The 22,661-nt window shown below is 39.5% G+C and overlaps 1 protein-coding gene across 1 annotated transcript in view; it reads right to left on the bottom strand.

Annotated features, from left to right (window-relative positions):
• The window catches only part of UNC79 (unc-79 homolog, NALCN channel complex subunit), a 1,772,232-nt gene that overhangs the window by 969,390 nt on the left and 780,181 nt on the right, over nt 1-22,661 (bottom strand). Inside the window, exon 27 of the mRNA XM_044074575.1 lies at nt 21,805-22,091. Within this exon, the coding sequence (XP_043930510.1) occupies nt 21,805-22,091 (287 nt within the window). The remainder of the gene's footprint in view (nt 1-21,804; nt 22,092-22,661) is intronic.

Below are 22,661 nucleotides of genomic sequence, written 5' to 3'. Positions count from 1 at the left end.
AAAAGCACCAGAATAAGCCACAGCCCTAGAAGAATGAGCCTTAACAGGAAAAGGAAGGCTCTTACCATGAAAAGTGTAACAAAAGGAAAAAGGTTTTGCTATCCAAGAAGAAATAGTTTGCTTCGCTACAGCTAATCCTAAGGACTTTGGATGAAAAGAAACAAACAGCTGATTAGATTTCCTAATGGTCTTAGTCTTATCCAAATGAAATTTGAGTTGCCTATGCACATCCAATGTGTGCAGCACCCTCTCACTAACAGATTGTGGAGAGAGGGAAAAGTGAACAAATGAACAGACTGATTAAGAGACAACTCATTAACCATCTTGGGCATAAAAGAAGGATTAGTAAGCAAGGACACCCTGTCCTTATGAAACACCAGAAAAGGAAGACAAGCCATAAGGGCTTGAAGCTCAGACACCCATCTGGCAGAAGTAAGGATTAACAAATGTGCAGTCTTTCCAAGAGCAATGTTGCAAGGAAGCTGAAGCAGCAGGCTCAAAAGGAGCCTAAGTCAATTTTCCAAAACAAAAACCATTAAGATCCCAGGGAGGAGAAACAGGCTTCCTGAGAGGCCTAATATGAAGGACGCCTTTAAGAAATTATTTAGCTTCAAATCTAGACGCCAAAGGCAGAAAAAAAGGCAGGCAGGAAAAGATAGCTGTTAAGTGGGCCTTAAGAGAAGAATATGCCAAACCAGCATTGAACAATTCACACAAATAGGAGAGAACCAAAGGAACATCCACAGGAAGTGGATCCAGGTTAAAAGAAAGACAAGAGACAGAAAACCTCTTCCATTCAGTTAAGTAGAATTTCCTAGTAGTGGGTTTCTTGGCCTCCTGCAGGACCCTAAGCAAATCCACAGAAAAAAGGTGTCTATGTAGAATCAAAATCCTATCACCCACAGAGTCAGCTGAAGAGTTTACAGGTGGCAATGGATGAGAGATTCCTTGTCTTGTGTGAGTAGGTCCATCCTGTCAGGTAACTTGTGATTACTGCCTTTGGCTAAATGCAGAAGATGGAACCAATGCTGTCTCTGCCAAAAGAGAGTCACCAACAAGATTTTGGGGGAATCCTGTTGAATTTTAAACAGTACTTTTGGAATGAGGAGAAGGGGAGGGAAAGCATAAAGAAATATCCCCTTCCAAGAAAAAGAGGGGGCATCCACCTTCCACACCAGAGGACCTGGGACTCTGGTACAAAACAGAGGAAGTTATCTGTTCAGAGGGGAGGCAAATACATCTATTTGAAGAGTACCCCACTGGTGGTCAATGTCCAGAGGCACATTCCTGTGAAGCACCATTCAAGGGATTGAGTTAAGGACCTGCTCAGAATGTCTGCCACAGTATTTTGTCCTGAGGAAATGTAAACTGCCTGAACAGTCACTTGATACTGGACAGGCAGATCCCACACCAGGAGTGCTATCCGGCAAAGAAGATAAGATGTTGTCCCCTGTTTGTTTACATACCACATCATTATGGTATTTTCTATAAATAACTTGAGAGGTCATAGTGAGAAAAAGAGGATGAAAAGTCTGCTGCCCTATCTCTCATCTCTTTGACATTGATGTGCTCTTTCTGTTGAAAAGACGACCACACCCCCTGCAGCTTTAGGGAGCCAAAAGCTGCTCCCCATCTCACGTCTGAGGCATCTGTGAACAGCTCCTGAGAGGGAAGAGGTAGATGGAAGGGGAGCTTTGGGTTTCAAGACAACTACTGAATCTACTAGTGAAGTCCCTTCTTTAGATAAAGAAGAAGAGAAACTACAAAGTGTAGGGGGTGTGCATGTTGAAGCCAAAGTGACTTCAGAAACCACTGAAACTCCCCCATGTGGAGTTTGGCCATAGGGACCATAGGGATGGTGGATGCCATGAATCCCAGAGCTCTCAGAAACTCCCTGGCTGTGACAGAGGCTAGAGGAAAAATATTTTGAAAGAAGGAAATGAGTGTCAAGGCCTTGGGAGGTGTCAGGGATGCCAGCATAAGCACTGTCTGAATCCTGCACCCCAGAAAAATATGGTCCTAAGAAGGATTCATAAAAGACTTCTTGAAGATTATTGTGAACCACAGGCTTTGCTGAAGGGAAAAGGCAAAATGAAGATTTTGAAAAAGGATCTCTGGAGAGGATGTCTGAAACAAGAGGTTGCCCAAGTAAGGAAATACTTGGAGCCACTGAATCCTGCAAAATGCAATCACAGAAGCTAGGCACTTGGTAAATACCCTTGGAGCAGTAGAGAGGTCAAAGGGCAAAACAGAGAACTGAAAATGTCAGGAAGCAACAGAGAAATGTAAAGACTTCCTGAAAAGGGGATGAATAGGGATACAGAGGAAAGCATCTTTAAGATCCAGAGAAACCGTAAAAGACTGAAGAAGCAGCAAAGGGAACAAAGTCTGAAGGGATAACATTCAAAAGGAAGGAACCTTCAGAAAAGTATTCAGGTGAAAAAGATCCAGAATGGGTCACCAAGTGTCCTCTTTCCTGAGGACCAAAAACATTCTGGAATAAGCCTCCTTCCACCTTTGAGAAGCTGGAACCTCTTGAATAGTTCCTCGAGTTAAAAGATCCTGAAGCACCTCTTGAAAAAATTGTAACTGTTCTTGGAGTGGCTGAGGAATGCCCATGAAGTGGGGAAGAGATTTCCAAACCATGAAATACCCTTGGCGAATGATGGAAAGAACCCAAGAATCTTGGGTTATGCTTACCCAGACAGAAAGAGACAGAGAAAGATGAAGAGAAAGAGGAATGTGACTGGGAAGAATAGGGTAGTCAGACAGCACCTGGTTTATCAGAAAACGAAGGCTTCTGAGCAGAAGAAGTCTCTGTAGACTTAGCTGGGGGAGCCTTCTTACCACCCTTCTTGCCTTTAGGAGTAGGATGAGACTGCCTTCTAACAAAAGCTGATTTAGTAGGATAGTTTCTCTGGAACTTAGGCACTGGTGAAACAAAAATGTTTCAGATTCTGTAACTCCTTGCCATTCTCTTGCAGGGACTTGAACAAATCAGCTGCAGCAGCACCAAAGAAACATTTGTTGCCCAGAGGAGCACATTAACTTAGCTGTAATATCATCAGGCAGAGGTTGGTGCCATAGCCAGGAATATCTCCTGAAAACAGAGCCAGAAGCAGCAGCCCTAGAAGAAGCATCTGCTGCATCATAACTGCATTTAATGGAATGGTGAATCACCTGGGAAGAAGCCCCTAATAGAGATAAGGCAGAAGTCTTACCCTCAGAATCAGGAAGGTCAGAAATAACCTGGCAAGCTTGAGAAAGGAGAGGCAAAACATATCTGGTCACATGAGTTTGATAATCAACAGCCCAAAAGGCTAGAGTAGCTGAAGTATAAATATTTTTACTCAGCCTTTCCATGGTCCTGCTGTCCTTATCAGAAGGAAGAATCTTAGTCAAGAGCAGTATTTTAGAAGGCTTGTTGGATGCCACAGAGGCCACCAATGGTCAGCAGATGGACAGTTGTAAAGGAATTTGCACTCTTCAGGCACTTTATAAAACCAGTCTGTTTCTTAAGAGTAGGGAGCTGAGAAGAAAGCATCCAGTAAAGCTGCCAAAACATCAGAAACAGCAGAAGGTCTAGGAGACTCCATTTGAAGGAGCTCATAATATCTTGTCTGCATTTCAGACACCTGGGAACAATCACATTTAAAGAACTCCATCATCCTGGCAATGGTATCCCCAAACAAAATCTCCTCAAAAGGAGATTCAGGACTAGTCAACTCCTCTTCCTCCAAACCATAATCCAGAGGGGAAGGAATCTGGGTAGAACAGGCCAAGGATTACCCATCCAAATCCTCATCTTCTTCAGAGGAACCCTGATCCCTAGATCTCTTGAGAGAGAAAGATGACAAGGAGGATCCGGCACAGAGACATGCTGAGGAGGCTTCAAGGTCATAAGAGCATTAAATAAGTCCTGTGTAAAATTCTGCCATTCACTTTGGGGGTGCTTAGGAGCAGAAGAAAAATGTTTTGTCTTTTGCTTCTTTTGTAAGGGGACATCCACCTTATGAAATGTAGAAGGCTCCATCATTGGCCTACACTCAATGATTGTAGTAGGGACTTCCTCCCTCACCATTATCTGAGGAACCCCCATAGACCCTTTGGTATTAATCAGCTGTGGTTCCCCTGAATGTCTAAAATAGATGTCTGCAAAGCATTCATGGACATGCAAGCAGCCGGTTCCATGCCAGCCTCCAAAATGGTCACACAGAAGAATCCAACCAGGAACCAGGGAAAACTCTGGGCTTTCATCAGCCTCGAGAGAGATGTCCAATGTAGGAGGCACAGCCAAAGAATCTGACCTGACTTTTTTGGCCTCCTTCTTCAAAGATGGCTGACCATCAGGCTGGAAAGTACCCTCCATAGCATCTTTCACTAAAAGTTTTAGACGCTGGTTTTTGAAATAAATAGTGAGGGATGAAAGATGACTACGTAAGATCTTTGGAACAAAAGCCTGGCAAATAGTACAGGATGTATGACCGTAAGAAGCACCTAAACAAAGCAAGCACTGCTTAGGATTGTCTTTATGGGGAATTTGTCTCCCACACTGGCATTTAACCTTTCTGGATGACATGAAACCCCACAACAATATAACTTTAAAGAAGATATTCCAGAAGATAAGCAAATACTCCAATGGGGCACTTATATGAATATCTAGGTGCACCAGCAACAACTCGGGTGATCAGACCAACTATCAGAGATGATGTCTGGACTGGCAGCAAAGAAGTACTGAGGATGTTACATACGAATATCACCTTTATGCCCTACATTATGCAAGGAGCATATGTGTGGCATACGACATTCCTCTAAGCAACCTAAAGGCTTTGGTATACTGGCCGGACATCAGACCACCCTTGGCAGGGGATCCCTACTGTTACGAATACCACAACAGTGATATCATATAGAAGAACATCAAACAGATCTTACAAAGCTTGGAAACCAAGTCTAAAGAGACATATAGAACATTACAGGTTCTGGTATTAGGAAATACTTCAGACACATTCAGTTGAGTCAGTTAAGTTAGTTCATTTGGACTGATATGGAGAAAGTCTTTGCAGTACAGACACTCGAGTCTGTGTACAGAAGTCAGGTCAGATATTCAGCATTCCAAAATATTAATGATACTATTCAGGCAAAAATACTGTTTCAGTTATTATTATTCAGGAAAATCAGAATATACATGTAGAACCTTTGGACTGTTACTGTTATCCAGCATTCCAGAATATTATGTTGTTCAGATACATCTATCTTCACTGTACATAAAAGCATTCTTAACCAAACTACAGTGTTTGCAGACTTTATTGTGAAAGGTACAAAAAGACTTGGAACATAAAGGAGAGACTGGTATTTGTTCACCACAAGTTTGGGTAATTAACTGATAAAGGCATTAATTCCATTCTCATTCCAGTTACTTCCAGTTCATTCCAGTATATTACAGTCTTATCAATTCTTACAACAAAAATATATGCATTTAGAGAAAATAATATGTGTAAATGTGTGCTAAATCCATAAGTCTAAATATCATAAGCTTTCCATACCCTTTCCAAAATGTTGTATGAAATACAATACAATATTTTAATGTAAGAGTCAGTATAAGAGAAAATTCGAAAATAGAGAATCTTTAACCCTATTTAATTTGCTGAACCAGGAGGGACCTCAGAGGATTACAGAGCAGTGTAAGCCCAGTGCTAATGAGCCTACAGTGGCCCTTGCAGTTCTGTGAATGTAGAAACTGGTTAAACACAGTGCTGAGGAATGAGACAACTGGGTAGCCAGTTTCCTATAACAGATGTGTATATAGAGAAAAATGCAGTTGGCAGCTTCCATGCTGGCCTATTTTTTCATTATCAGATATGCATCCAGGATGAGAAGTATGAGTGCTTGGTTTAAGAATGGAGTCATAGACTGTACAAGGCAATGTGGCCATTTATGCCTTGTCATTACCCTTCTTTAGAATTGACTTCATTTTTTCAAGGAATGATAGTCACAAGCTGGGTTGAATTTATGAGCACCCATCAAATACTCTAATTCCTTCTTAAAGAAAGAGAGCGTTTCACATTGCTTTGTCTAGAGAGGAAGTTTGATCCAGAGAGGGGGTAGTCACTGCATCATGTAAGCCTCTCCACTGTAATTTGTTTATTTGCTGAAGCAGGTTCTGACTTCCGGTTCTAATGTTTGCAGGGCTGTTTGATTTTGGGTAAATAAGAGATCTTTGAATGACAGATCCCTAATGGTCTGGAAGACAAAGCATAGATTGCACCTAAGGAGCATGTAGTACACTGAATACAGAGACAAGGGCCTTCAGCTTTTCTGAATAGCTCAGGTCCTTTAGATGCATTATTTTATTTATTTATTTTTTTTTTTTGTCAAGAACATTCAGAGTCTCTGACTGCTTGATATATTTAGTAAGGTATATTCCAAATAGGGAACTCGATTCTGTGGTGGGCCTGATCATTGCAGAATATAGAGGGCTCAGGACTTTGGAGCTAAAGGAAATAGCCTTTGTGATCAGCTGTGACAGGCAGATGAATTTCCCGACCACTGTTGCAACATGATGGCCAATGGAGAGGGATTTATCTACCAATGTTATAAGGACTCCCGCAACAAATTAATTTTGGACTAGAGTGTTTTTTATACTATTAGCTGGGTTTACCCCATTTTCAGTGTACTAGCTATTAACATGAGTACATTCATGTCACAGTTTCTGCATATCTGAAGGGGATTCAAGTATAACACCTAGTTTACAATCACTAGCAAACTTGGTTAAACAGAGCTCCTGATTTTTGATTTAGACATCAAAGTATATGCCAAACAGCAAAGGTCCCACCATGTAACCCTATGGTAACCCAGTGGTTGTTTTATACTCTGAGAATGCGCCTCCAACCCTCACAGTGTGAGGTCCATCCCTCAGCCAGTTAGCTATCCATCTAACTACACAGATATTGATTTGTAGTGCATTTAGCTTGTTGATAATATTGGCATATGGTATAGTATCACATGGTTTGGCAAGGTCATGGACCAAGGATTGTATTAACCTCTCAATAAAGGTTACTACATTCATTAGGCAGGATCTACCCTTAACACTGCCAAACTCTTGGGGGATAAGTCTTAGAAGATTTTTTATATCATAGTCTACGAGGTCTGTTATGACATGTTTCATGGCCTTGCAAATGAGGGTCATCAGGCTGATTGGTCTGTAATTACCAGGGTCTGTGTGGTGCCATCTTTGTAAAGAGTCATTACAACTGCTGTGCTCCAAAGCCAGTACATGAGCTCAGGTTGAATAGTTGCAGTAGCAGAATGCTTAGTGCTGCTCAGAAGGAAGCCTGGTATGTTATCACATCCTATATAGGATGATTCTTTTTGTTATGAAAAGTATATTTGTCAAGTGTTATCTTGTGATGATGGCAGTTTTAAGTTCTCAGGTATATTTGGGTTTGGTATAAGACATTTCTGGAGTAAAGTTAGCACTGACTTTCTTTGCCTGTATATTTGCAATATCCACTGGATCGGAATAGGTAATGCCATTTTGAATGAATTCAAAGTAATGTTGGGTGTTATTTTGCAACTTCCTGACATAAGTAAAGAAACATTTGTTATTATTCTTAGCTTCAAATGCTACCCTAGGTTCATGGGAAGCTTTAGTTTTGTTGACAGTGTTTTTTCAGTCTTGGATAACCTTCTAATGTTGACATTCATTTGAGGGTCTTTTATTTTGCTATATATTCTAATGTGCTTTTTTCCCTTCTTATCGTAGCACTTATTTATGCATGTGGACCACCAGGGTGGCTTGGTCTTTCATTTCTCTTTTTGTTTAGTTTCCATGGAGACTGACAGGTTTATACAGGTTTCTAAGCAGCATGGAATTTACTTACATAACTACTAGCTTTTTCTGCATTTTATTGGCACAATTATTTTTGAAATTACAGAGTTCATGACAATATTGTAGAAAGTTTATATGTTTCTTCCTGAATGTTATTGTATTCCTCACTATTAATCAGGAATTCATTTAGAAAGGTGGACAAATGATTATGATGGCTGTCTGTGACCCTACCTTTTGGGTGAAACTGATGACTGATATAGGGACTCGACCAGTAGTTCAAATTAAGGTTGGTGGCAAGCTATGCTGGGCATTTAATGCCCCAAAATGTAGTTAGCGTGGATGCAGGTTTGTCCATGTTTGCAAAATGTCTGGGTGGCCCCATCCAAGGCTGAGATGCTTCAAAAGGTCACGCATGGGTTAGGCTGCAGCAGCCAATGGCATCTGAATGGGTAAAACTTCCCTTGTTTAATGATTGCTTCTTTTTAGATGATTTGGGGGACCCACACCAAGAGTCAGAGGCCTTGAAATCTCTACCTCCCCTATAAAATACTTTAGAAGAAATTGGCATCTGATAAAGTGTCAGGCCCATAAGAAAATATAAAATATCCTACAGTTCAACATTTCCCTGTTGGTCTAGAACTAAAGAAATGCCTGGAGGAATTTTAGTTCATACATCACCTGTCTTATCCAAAAGAGAAGCCAGTCAGTGACTCTACAGGTAAGATGACTGCCAGATTACACTATGTTTCCATGATGAATTATTCAATTTCTCTTTCAGGAAGGCCTTGTACTAGTTGTGGAAAAATTGTGACATGATAGGAAAAATGCTATATTATTTAGATAATTTCTTCACTAATAGTGAGGGCTAAATTATGATGCCCTTATTCTGACATCCTTAATTAAGGAATTTCTGACAGACTTCAAAGGAACTTCCTTTGGGCAAAATGGCTGGGTGGATAACATGGACATGGAACTATGCCCTCATGTAAATGAATCATTAGACACAGAGACTGTTTAACAGGCAAGGGGTTTAATTACCCATAATGATTGGGATGGGCAGAACAGGACATAGTTAAGGATATCACTCTTTTATAACTGATGCCAATCTGAACGGTGTATATAATCAGGCAGTTGTGCATGCACTGTCAAAGTACATAAAATCACAAAATAGTACAAGCAATGTCAAAGTGCTTATAATATGACAGTAGTGCCTGCACTTTCAAAGTGCATATAATCAAGGAGTTAGGCATGCACTGCCAAAATGTAAATAATAAGACAGTAGTGCATGTACTATCAAAACACATGCAATAAGGAAATACCGAAAGCATGGCTAAGCACATATAATGCATAAATGAGGAATCAACTCATGCACTTTCAAAGTGCATATAATCAGGAAGTAATACACTCATTGTCAAAGGCCATATATAATTACAGAGTACTTCTTGTACTGGCAAAGTACATATGTAAATTTGCTAAGATGTCTGGTTTTGAGATGCTTGAAATTAAAAGCTTTTTCTATTACATGTCCCAGGTAAATTGAATGATGCCACTAATGCCTTCTCGCATTTACAGATTACCTGATCAGTATAAATTCAATGAAGTGTTGTTTCCAAAAACGTAGGGATATTTGAAAAGTGAAAGATAGTTTGATGTTGAAAAATTGCTCAGCACTCATTATAAGGAAGGATAATGTGGTTTGTATGGTTTATGAGGCATTGCCAAGATCTCTGTATCAGTGCAGCAAGGGGGCATTAGGGTCAGCATTTAGATACTCAGTGCACAGCTGGAAGGAGGGTGATGCAGTAAGGACCATTAGAGTGTATCTGGCACCCTTAAGTTTTGCATTTCAGCAACAGTACACTAAGCACTGAGCAGTGTGAATTATTTTAATGTTTCAGCTAGGACGTTTGGTCGGTATGGGAACTTCATGCAATCCCTGGGGTAGAAACTACTGCCCTGGTTGCTACAGGAACTATGTGATGTTTGAGACAGCTACAGTGATTGAGTCTCTGCTTTATTTTCTAGAGGTCATTTCAGGTAAGCAGGTTATTATAAAATGGGATGGAAGATACTTGCTGACCATTGATATGCACATGATCTGGTGATAATTTTGTTGCAAGGTCCCAAGACTGACCAATTTAGGAATGTCAGCAAGTATGGCTACTAAGACCTTCATAATCTTGCTCTCTCCAGTATATTGGGACTTCACACCCAAAGACTTGAGATAAAAGGTTGGTGAAGGGGACCCAGTTTTTACACTCATTTTAGATCAAGAGTGGTAGGGGTCCTCAAAAAAGCTTAACTCCATACTTAGATCAAACTGGCATGATTCCCACTCATTTTTTTTCTGGAAAGGGCAAGCAATAAATGTGGCAGAGCAAGGGTCAATAGTTAAATGCTTCAAGAAGGCTGGCAGATGGTGATCAGGGGTTCAGATGAACTGCATTAGATAAAATAAATAAAGATTAAAATGGGGGAGGGGAACGTGCAGTAGGTAAAAAGCAGAAAGGAAAAAAAATGTGTGTGGTGAAGATACTTCTTCCAGTCTCTGGACTGTTCATTAACTTATTTTTCTTGATTTTTATTTCAGACATCTGCAGGGGTATTGGAGCATTTGTTCATATTTTTGACAGAGTAGATAGCCCAGAAGAGTACAGTGGACAGGCAACTAGGGTTTAAAACAGAAAAGCTAGGATACACTGGTTTAGATTACAGTGATGACATGAAGACAGCATATAGAAATTGCCCACGATATGGCCAGAACTAAAAAAAGACCAGACATTATTATTACTATTATTATTATTATTATTATTATTATTATTATTATTATTATTATTATTATTATTATTATTATTATTATTATTATTATTCATGGGGGAGTAAATAATTTGGAAGGAAGCTCCTAGAGAATGTTTATTATACTAAATAAATGCTTTCACATATTGATGTTATTTTGTCCAGTGTTATTCCTAGTTTGTATTGTAAACAGGGAAATGATCAGAAAGCAAAGGAAGAAATAGGAGATACATTATTCTGATAATGTTTAAGGGGGTTAAGGGGAATCATGGCCTTGAAGCATTATGGCCTGGAAGATGGTGACATGCCAGACTGGGTTAATTTGACAAGCACAGGTCTGGACCTTTTCAATCTCTACACTCATTTTATCTTAAAGGATCTGCCTTAGCTGTAATGATGCAAGGAGGTAACATTTGTGGGGGGAGGGAGGAGCCCAAGTGGAAAAGGGTGTAGGAAAAAGGGGGTACAGGCCACCATTCTTGGTCATACCCAATGGCATACTTGTGGACATTAAATGTAGCAAGGGGAGGGGTGACTCGGACTCCAAGGGAGCTTGGCAATCCCAAGTCAGTACAGATGAGTAAAGGAGGTAAACAGGGTGAGCAAGACAAAACAGGCCCCCACAGAAAATCTTTGACATGTCCAATACAGTGAAAGTTAGAAAGATTTTGGGGAGTAAGGTAACAGATTGTCCCAAAAAGCAGAAACTGATTGAGCTGATTTTGTAAACAATGAGAGGAGAGGGCTGACCTACCCACCCATCCAGTGGTCAGAAAGCAGGTATAAGGTAAGTAGTAGGAAAACGTGCCGACCAGTGGCTAGAGAGCAGATGTATGCACATCACCAGTGGCCAGAAAGAAGGGGTGTGAAGAGGGTACTGGACTGGATATGGTGATCTGGAAATGTATGCAGAACATCAGTGATGTATGACAACATATAATTAAACTGCCAGCTGATTACATTTAATGTGTTATATCTACCATGGATAAAGTTATGAACAAAGTTCTGGTCTTTTCCACAAACTCACTGTGGTTATTTCAAGCAAAGGGGGGGCTACATTGGAACAAGGGAAGTTTGCTGAACAGAGTACTTTATCCCAGACTTCCTTCCTCCTTAGATGAGTTTGAGTAGTACACAGCCCTTGTGACTACGGGTTTGGCTTTTCAAGTATCAAGATGGGGTTAGTTAGGCTGTCAGGAAAGTTTCAGTGCCCAGACCATATGCAGTCCAAGGTGGGACCACTTAGAGAATAAAACCTGAAGTCAGAGACAGATAAACCTCTTTGAACTGAACATGGTGAATCAACCAGTCCTTCTTTCCTACCTTGTGACTGAAGATGCAGGGATAAACATAGCAAGGTGACAACATGGTATGTCAACCAGTCCCTCCCTCCTACCTTGTGAATGAAGATGTGGGCATAAACATAGGAAGGGGGCAGGTCCATCAGGTTTCAATTCTGAAGGGTAAAAACCAAAAGAAAAATCTAGCCAAGCTAGATTTTCCACTGTGTGGTTCCATAAACATCTTGTATTAGATGCACATGCGATATATGCAAATGACCCTTTAAGGTCATCAGGTGTTTATGTGGCAGTTCTGAATGCTCATAATTGTTTTCTTTTTACATCTATTATGGACAAACTCAGGCCAATAAAGCCAAACTGCACTAGTTGTAGCCTTCTTATACCTTCATCAGCACAGTATTAAGTGGACTGTTTGGATAACATGGTCATAGGTTTCTCGATGTACAGCATCCCAGGCAAACAAAGAGGTTAGGTCAGATTATACAGTATGTGACGGCACTAAATGGTATACTTTTCATGAAGTGGCTGTGTCTCAGCAGGTAAGCCTTTTGGCATAGCAGAATGAAACCTTCTATAAAAAAGGCGGATGATATTAAGAATAAGAGTGAAAACTTTAAGTTGACAAAGTTGTCATAAAATAAAGATAGTGATGTAGTTTTCAACAAATATTTATGAGCCAGGCACTGCTGATATAAAAGGGATAAAGCCTTAACTATGACTCAGGTGACCAAAGTTCAATTAGTACCTCTTGGAGCTAGTGTGAGGCAAAAAATATATGAGAGGAATTCACCAGCTCAACTGACATTGAGAGGGAGGGGCAGGATGTATGCTTGCGGCACATACTCAGTGGCTACATTCTCAGTGAAGAGTGGGAATTGGAAAGTGTGTCTGTTCCCTGTGCTGATGGGACAATTAATCATGTTACACAGGAGCACATGAATAAATGTCTCAAAGGCCATTGTGTGACTAGTCTCAGACATTCCCATGCATGTATAGTGAGGGCTATCACTTTCTACCCTGTCACTTTCTCCCTCATGCAACTCTGTTGGTTCTCTCCCTGCCTCTCATCTCTGCCTCCCAGCCTTGTTACAAAGTCCTTCTGCTCATCAGTTTAAGGGGGTCACCAGTGACCCTGAGTCTGGTATGGTTAATCTGGACATACCAGATCCAATGTCACGTAAGAGAAGAAGCTTGTCGAGTTCTGCTCTGTGGTGGGTAGCATCAACATATCTTGTTAGAGTCTTCTATAAAAATCTTTTGAGATCCTGCCGCAGACATCAGAAAATGTGCACTTTTAAGCAGGATGAGGAAATGGGAACATATTGATAGATGACCATGTGCCTGATAAGTAAAATGTATGAATACCTATGCGTATTCGACCAGTGACACAGTGAAAGCCAGAGAAATGCTCTGAGTGGTCTATAATTTCTCCAATGCAAGACAGGAGTGAATGGAAGTGACCTTGAGTTTTAAGCATGGAGAAGATAACAGCAGGCTTTGTATTTTAGAGATATATGAATACACTCCTGCTTTATTATAAATAAACCTCATATCTAGTCCTTGGACCCACTGAATTTAATGTACATGATTTGTTTCCATTTTGGAGGGCTGGATGGATTATGGTTATATGTTTTTTTTTTCAATTTTTACATGAAAAGAAAAAAATAATTAGAAATGTGTCTTTTTCTTTTCTTTTGGATTAAAAAAATAAGCTGTTGTGAATGAAATGCAGTTGATTCTGCAGCTATCTGAAAAAAAAAACAGCTGTGCCAGAAGCTATATCAACATGCTCCATTAATTTCTTCTTAATCAGGTAGCTACTGTGCTAGGTATATTTTGCAAACTGTGGCTGTGTGTATCGGTATATGTGTGTGTGTGTGTGTGTGTGTGTGTGTGTGTGTGTGTGTGTGTGTGTGTGTGTGTGTGTGTGTGTGCATATTTCACTGTGTACTACTATGTTTAGGTGTGTGTGTGTGTGTGTGTGTGTGTGTGTGTGTGTGTGTATTTTACTGTACATTACTATGTTTAGGTGTGTGTGTGTGTGTGTGTGTGTGTGTGTGTGTGTGTGTGTGTGTGTGTGTGTGTGTGTGTGTGTGTGTGTGTGTGTATTTCATTGTATATTACTATGTTTAGGTGTGTGTGTGTGTGTGTGTGTGTGTGTGTATTTCACTGTATATTATTATACTTAGATGTGTGTGTATGGACGTGTATGTGTGTGTTTGTGTACATGCATCCTTTTATAGGTGCACATTTGTGTGGTCTCCTAAGATCCAGCACTACTTACTTGCATAGGATGGTAGGGTGCTTAAATAAGCAGTTGTTTAATCTACTTAGTTGAGTAAGTCACAGTCATGCAAGTTCCCTGGCTGAGACTGAAATGAGTACTGATTTGTATCCGAACTGCTCCTCTCCCATCTTACTTTCTACTACTCTGCATATTAGTTTATCAATCACCTCTCCAGAACATTTATGCAATGTGACACTGAATTACATAAGATAACTGAATGATATTTCTTTATTTATTTGTGCTTGCTTTAAAACACTTTTGTAGCGACAGTACAGAGAAATGCTGGGCTTCCTCACTTTGCTATGAGTGGGCAGGTTCCTAAGCAGCATCCTCAGATCACTTCCTGAGGTCATGATCATGTGACATATTAAACTCCCTGTGGAAAGAAAGATGAGCTTGAAATTCTAAGGCCTACTTCAAAGAAAACATGTTTTTCAGATCCATGCCAATCCAGTTTTTGAGTGCAAAATTGGTTTTCACTAAAGCATTTTTCAATGATCTGCCCTGGAATTGGTCTACAGTGAAATCTAAAGATTAGTCTTCGTAGCAGAACAATGAAATTCTTTGGTAGTCTAAAAATCAGTCTGTACAAAACTATGGGTAGTAGACTTCTAAACGATTACAGAGGATGTGAATGGTGGCTTGACTTCACACACTGAAAACATGTGTGAGTTCACAGATGAATAACATAGCAACAGACTTAACTATATAGCCTGCCTGACAAGTGAAAACTGAAGTATTAAAAAGCACTAGAGAATAATAAAGCTAAATGGTTTTGTGCAATGTAAGAATATGAAGTGGTGTGGTCTGAAATTCTTTCAGCCTTCAGAGTTGACATAACTCAGAAACCATAAACATTACACAAAACTATTTTTTTTATAATGCAAATTTTACAGTTGAATCAAAATGAATCAGTAGACTTTCCAGTCATAATCCTTCAAATTATCTACATATACTCCTTCTGTCCTGACATTAACGTAGTAGATACTTCTCACTTTAGTCATGGTGGTTCGACTTTCAAATAAGTATATTTAGTAAGGGGATAGGGGCCATGCCCTTCCACATAAAACATATGTTGGTAAGTTTCACTGGATTATATTTTAGGCTGATAGATTTGCTGTGTGTATAATAGCAAAAAAATAGAATGTCATTTTTTACTTTTGCAATCACATGTTAGGCTTTAATAGTGTTCAGTAGTGTCTGTTGTGAGTAGTGTTTCCTTTTTTGGCACAGTATGTGTTTGAATTATTACAAATGAAAACTATTACATTTTATTTTATAATTAGATAATTTATGATATTTTAGGTTCTTGTGCATAATGCCTTGAGTCATGATGTATTAAACCATGTGTATGTCATTTGATATAAAATCAGAATATCTGAATACAACTTATTTAAGCAAAACTGATCAAAGTACACCATCTAAGCCATCATAACTTTGCTCTCACAACTTATATGTAACAACTCCATGGTCAAACTACAGTGCAAGAAAGGGAAAACCCTGGAAGTGCGCCATCAGGTCACACAATCCAACACAGTATAATAAAACAAACTCCAATATTACTTATAAACATTTAAGAAAACTAATACCATCCATCAAAAAAACATCATTATTTTCAGTTATAACTGGTAAAATATACTGGATAATATCATTAGGTCAACTGTAATTCGACCACTTTTAATTACATAAAGTAATCATTATATGTTTGCACACACACACACACACACACACACACACACACACACACACACACACACAAAACTTCATCATCATCAACTCCCATTTTCTACACAGGGTCAGGATTTCACATTAGTTGTCGGCATTTCTCTCACTTCAGTGCTACGTTCCTACCTTCTTCAACAGTCTACTCTTACTTTTTCTGGGGTGGGCTCCTTGTCTTCCTTCATCACAAGCTATGCCGCACACATACATGCATTTTTTTTTTGTTTTTTTTTATGTATGATGAAGATTCTGTTCTAAGGATCCATCTCTGTACCTTGCTCATCTTGCTTTCAGATCTAACATGCTCCTCCTTAACTAATCTCCACAACCTCTCCCCCACCGCCAACAGGGCAACACCTGGACACTTTGATTTGATCTTTGAAATACTTGCAAAAGCTAGTGGTTATGAACATACTAGCTTATCCTCAACAGTGAAAGGTGCTGTTGTCTGATGAGCTGTACAGACTATTTAGTATGAAAGTACAGTTTTGTACCTACCATAAATGTAGATATCCGATAGATATGCAACTGCAGTCCTGACATATGGGTTGTCCTGCCTCAGGCAGCCCTTCGGTCGTCTGGATTCCAAAGTCTGGGTCCGGCGTCAGCTGATGTCGCCTCCTCCCAGACATCAGAGCGGCTGGGGTATAAAGGCATCAGCCGACGCCATCTTCTTCAGTGTTTCTTGCCCCAGATGCCAGGTGCCCTCCAAGGAAGGCTAAATTTTGTGAATGGATAAACAAAAAATCCAGAAATGCACAACAGTAATAAACAGATACACCATAACAGATATCCCCAGCTTATAGGAAAAAAGGGGGGTAATGGACCCAAGGGGAAAAAAAAAACAGAGGGGTAGGAGGGAGGGAAAACCTGACTGCAGTTGCATATCTATCGGACATTTACATTTATGGTAGGTACAAAACTGTACTATGTCCTTCAAGAATGCAACTGCAGTCCTGACATATGGGTTGAATACCATAGCCAAGCTGGGGGTGGTAGGACTAAGCAAGAGATGGTGTAGCTAGAAGGCCCTGCAGGACTGCCGAAGCAAAGCCTGCACGGGATCTGGAGTATAATGGCAGGTTGTAGTGTTTGGTAAATGTATGCACGGAGCTCCATGTAGCAGCCTCTAGAATATCTTTTGTAGCCACTCCTCTTAGAAAGGCTGTGGATGTGGCCATAGCTCTGGTGGAGTGTGGTCTAATATTGACTGGCACACTTTTTCCATGGAAAGAATAACAGAATCTGATGCAGTGTCCAATCCATTTTGAGATAGTTTGTTTGGTGACTGCCTTTCCTTGTGCCCCAGCAGCATAGGCTACGAACAGTTGGTCAGACTTCCTGGTAGACTTTGTTCTGTCCAAGTAGTAAGCGTAGTTGCCTGTGAATGTCTAAAGTATGCAACAGCTTTTCCCCTTTGTTTTGAGGGTTAGGAAAGAAAGTAGGCAGGTGGATTGCTTGGTTTAGAGACACTCTGGATATCACCTTAGGCATGAAGGAAGGATTGGTCCTAAGAGAAACTCTGTCCTGATGAAAGATGAGGAAAGGAGGAACTGCCATGAGGGCCTGTATCTCGAGACTCTTCTTGCTGAGGTGACTGCCAACAGGAAAACCGTTTTCAAGATAGGAATTGCATTTCTGAAGATGCTGCTGGTTCAAAAGGAGGAAGAGTTAATTTTTCCAAGACGTAATTGAGGTCCCATGCAGGAATTGGTTGTTTCCTTGGAGGTTTGATATTCTTTATACCTTAGAAACTGTCTTAGCAAAGGATGCGAAAACACAGGTGGATCACAGTTGTAATGTGCTGAGATAGCTGAAGCGTGGATTTTGATGGAAGAGTATGAAAGGCCACTGTGAAACATTTCTGCCAAGTATTCTAATATCAGAGGTATGCTCATCAGGGATGCATCCTGGCCATTGTTGACATTCCAGATGGTGAATCTCTTCCATTTGGCCGAATAGGTTTTTCTGGTGGAAGGTCTGCGTGCCTCCAACAATATTTCCTGATCTTCTTTGGAGAGGGAGTCATGGATCCCAGTCATGGAACTCTCCAAGCTGTCAACTGTAAGGTTTGCAGCTTCGGATGAACAGTCTTGTAGTTGTGCTGCGTCAGGAGCTCAGGCCATTGAGGCAAGGGCCACAGTTTGGTGTGAGTAATGCTCAGTAGCAGTGGGTACCAGTGTTGCCTTGGCCAGTCTGGAGCTATCAAGATTCCTCTTGGTTGTTCTGCCTTGATCTTCAGTAATACCTTGGTGATTAAAGGTAGGGAGGGCAGTGACCCTGAGTCTGGTATGGTTAATCTGGACATACCAGATCCAATGTCAAGGAAGAGAAGAAGCTTGTAGAGTTCTGCTCTGTGGTGGGTAGCATCAACATATCTTGTTAGAGTCTTCTATAAAAATCTTTTGAGATCCTGCCACAGAGATCAGAAAATGTGCACTTTTAAGCAGGATGAGGAAATGGGAACATATTGATAGATGACCATGTGCCTGATAAGTAAAATGTATGAATACCTATGTGTATTTGACCAGTGTGAAAGCCAGAGAAATGCTCTGAGTGGTCTATAATTTCTCTAATACAAGACAGGAGTGAATGGAAGTGACCTTGAGTTTTAAGCATGGAGAAGTTAACAGCAGGCTTTGTATTTTAGAGATATATGAATACACTCCTGCTTTATTATAAATAAACCTCATATCTAGTCCCTGGACCCACTGAATTTAATGAACATGATTTGTTTCCATTTTGGAGGGCTGGATGGATTATGGTTATAGGTTTTTTTTTCAATTTTTACATGAAAAGAAAAAAATAATTAGAAATGTGTCTTTCTTTTCTTTTGGATTAAAAAAATAATAAGCTGTTGTAAATGAAATGCAGTTGATTCTGCAGCTATCTGAAAAAAAAAACAGCTGCGCCAGAAGCTATATCAACATGCTCCATTAATTTCTTCTTAATCAGGTAGCTACTGTGCTAGGTATATTTTGCAAACTGTGGCTGTGTGTATCGGTATATGTGTGTGTGTGTGTGTGTGTGTGTGTGTGTGTGTGTGTGTGTGTGTGTGTGTGTGTGTGTGTGTGTGTGTGTGTATTTCACTGTATATTACTTATATTACTATGTTTAGGTGTGTGTGTGTGTGTGTGTGTGTATTTCACTGTATATTATTATACTTAGATGTGTGTGTATGGACGTGTATGTGTGTGTTTGTGTGCATGCATCCTTTTATAGGTGCACATCTGTGTGGTCTCCTAAGATCCAGCACTACTTACTTGCATAGGATGGTAGAGTGCTTAAATAAGCAGTTGTTTAATCTGCTTAGTTGAGTAAGTCACAGTCATGCAAGTTCCCTGACTGAGACTGAAATGAGTACTGATTTGTATCCGAACTGCTCCTCTCCCATCTTACTTTCTACTACTCTGCATATTAGTTTATCAATCACCTCTCCAGAACGTTTATGCAATGTGACACTGAATTACATAAGATAACTGAATGATATTTCTTTATTTATTTGTGCTTGCTTTAAAACATTTTTGTAGCGACAGTACAGAGAAATGCTGGGCTTCCTCACTTTGCTATGAGTGGGCAGGTTCCTGAGCAGCATCCTCAGATCACTTCCTGAGGTCATGATCATGTGACATGTTAAACTCCCTGTGGAAAGAAAGATGAGCTTGGAATTCTAAGGCCTACTTCAAAGAAAACATGTTTTTCAGATCCATGCCAATCCAGTTTTTGAGTGCAAAAATGGTTTTCACTAAAGCATTTTTCAGTGATCTGCCCTGGAATTGGTCTACAATGAAATCTAAAGATTAGTCTTCGTAGCAGAACAATGAAATTATTTGGTAGTCTAAAAATCAGTCAGGACAAAACTATGGGTAGTAGGCTTCTAAACGATTACAGAGGGTGTGAATGGTGGCTTGACTTCACACACTGAAAACATGTGTGAGTTCACAGATGAATAACATAGCAACAGACTTAACTATATAGCCTGCCTGACAAGTGAAATCTGAAGTATTAAAAAGCACTAGAGAATAATAAAGCTAAATGGTTTTGTGCGATGTAAGAATATGAAGTGGTGTGGTCTCAAATTCTTTCAGCCTTCAAAGTTAACATAACTCAGAAACCATAAACATTACGCAAAACTATTTTTTTTTATAATGCAAATTTTACAGTTGAATCAAAATGAATCACTAGACTTTCCAGTCATCAGCTTTCAAATTATCTACATATATTCCTTCTGTCCTGACATTAACATAGCAGATACTTCTCACTTTAGTCATGGTGGTTCGAATTTCAAATAAGTATATTTAGTAAGGGGATAGGGGCCATGCCCTTCCACATAAAACATATGTTGATAAGTTTCACTGGTTTATATTTTAGGCTGATAGATTTGCTGTGCGTATAATGGCAAAAAAATAGAATGTCATTTTTTACTTTTGCAATCACATGTTAGGCTTTAATAGTGTTCAGTAGTGTCTGTTGTGAGTAGTGTTTCCTTTTTTGGCACAGTATGTGTTTGAACTATTACAAATGAAAACTATTACATTTTCTTTTATAATTAGATAATTTATGATATTTTAGGTTCTTGTGCATAATGCCTTGAGTCATGATGTAATAAACCATGTGTATGTCATTTGATATAAAATCAGAATATCTGAATACAACTGATCTAAGCAAAACTGATCAAAGTATACCATCTAAGCCATCATAACTTTGCCCTCCCAACTTATATGTAATAACTCCATGGTCAAGCTACAGTGCAAGAAAGGGAAAACCCTGGAAGTGCGCCATCAGGTCACATAATCCAACACAGTATAATAAAACAAACTCCAATATTACTTATAAACGTTTAAGAAAACTAATACCATCAATCAGAAAAACATCATAATTTTCAGTTATAACTGGTAAAATATACTGGATAATATCATTAGGTCAACTGTAATTCGACCACTTTTAATTACATAAAGTAATCATTATATGTTTGCACACACACACACACACACACACACACACACACACACACACACACACACACACAAAACTTCATCATCATCAACTCCCATTTTCTACACGGGGTCAGGATTTCACATTAGTTGTCGGCATTTCTCTCACTTCAGTGCTACTTTCCTACCTTCTTCAACAGTCTACTCTTACTTTTTCTGGGGTGGGCTCCTCCTCTTCCTTCATCACAAGCTATGCCGCACACATACATGCATTTTTTTTTTGGTTTTGTTTTTTTTTTTTTATGTATGATGAAGATTCTGTTCTAAGGATCCATCTCTGTACCTTGCTCATCTTGCTTTCAGATCTAACATGCTCCTCCTTAACTAATCTCCACAACCTCTCCCCCACCCCCAACAGGGCAACACCTGGACACTTTGATTTGATCTTTGAAATACTTGCAAAAGCTACTGGTTATGAACATACTAGCTTATCCTCAATAGTGAAAGGTGCTGTTGTCTGATGAGCTGTACAGACTATTTAGTATGAACGGGGAAATCACAGCCTCTTCTTCTTTACAGTTTCTATCCTACTAATGCTTAATAATGGCAGCAGGTCTTGCAGCAATGCCTGTGACTCCTTTTCACCCCTGTAACAAGCAGTTCAGATCTGTTTAAGAAGCCCAGAGTTCATGGTATACAATATATTTAAATGCCTATGGGGGAAGCCTGGGCTTGGAATATTCATGTTATACTGAAAGTAAAGACTGCACAGATAAAGCGTAATAAGTTTTGCATACCAGTAAAGAAAAAAAGCAATATTAGTTTAATAAGAATAATGAACATCCTCTAGGCTTTATTTACACCAGTTAACAAAAGCAATTTGTCATCAGCATGAGCCCTGAAGAAATAACACACACTTTGTGAATTTATACTTGCCTGTGCAATGCCAGCAATAAATGCATTAAAGCATGTAGAAGTACGCATTTTCTGTGGTGCAATCATGAAGCAGCCTTCCTGCTGGTCATAGCCTAGTACCACATACAAATGGCGTTTGACAGTATTGAAAGCCTTAGCACTGCTGATGTCAGCTTCAGCACTGCTGTTGTCCTTTGTCATGAACTTCATCAGCACAGTAATCAGCTGATGTACAGTTTGGTGATCTATCCCAGCATCCTCTGGGAGGGGGTCCTTAATCAAGGTGTCTTCATCTGTTACATGATGACCTGCAATTTCAGCAACAAAATGTAGATTTTTGTAATAGCTGTGTATGTTATGTAGTTTTCTTAATTGTGTTAGTGTAAAGAAACATTATATAACACAAAAAGAGAATCAATCTGTTTTTGAATTTGCCAGATTTTGTAACAAAAACTGAAACACATTACTTGTAGAAAGGGATAAGATCATAATTTGTTTACTAGCTAGCATCACCTTTTGAGAATCTTCTTCACTATATTGCTTTATAAGAAACCACAATCTCCTGTAATTTACCTGCTACTTCATAATGACCTTATGTTCTATAAACAAGTTTGTAAACAACGCTGCTGGAGTTAACAAAAATGTCATTGGTACTTGCTGAAATTCCTTACTTATGGCATCCATTATGGTAGACGATACTCAAAAAACAATAATTTTAACTTTTCAAGTATGACTTTGCAGAAAATTCATTTGAGCTGCTGGTTCTGTGAAATGAAGCATTGACAGCAGCTTGAATTCAGCTAGTAAGCTGTGAGTCTGAGGATCTTTTCTGCAGGAGGTCGGAAATGTATAATATATTAGTAGCTCACCTATCCTAG

Source organism: Protopterus annectens, chromosome 6.part0 (assembly GCF_019279795.1).
Source record: "Protopterus annectens isolate FY-2018-M chromosome 6.part0, PAN1.0, whole genome shotgun sequence".
In the NCBI taxonomy this organism is placed as follows: domain Eukaryota; kingdom Metazoa; phylum Chordata; order Ceratodontiformes; family Protopteridae; genus Protopterus; species Protopterus annectens.
Note: the sequence above shows the minus strand (reverse complement) of the source record. Positions and strands in the feature narration are given on the sequence as shown.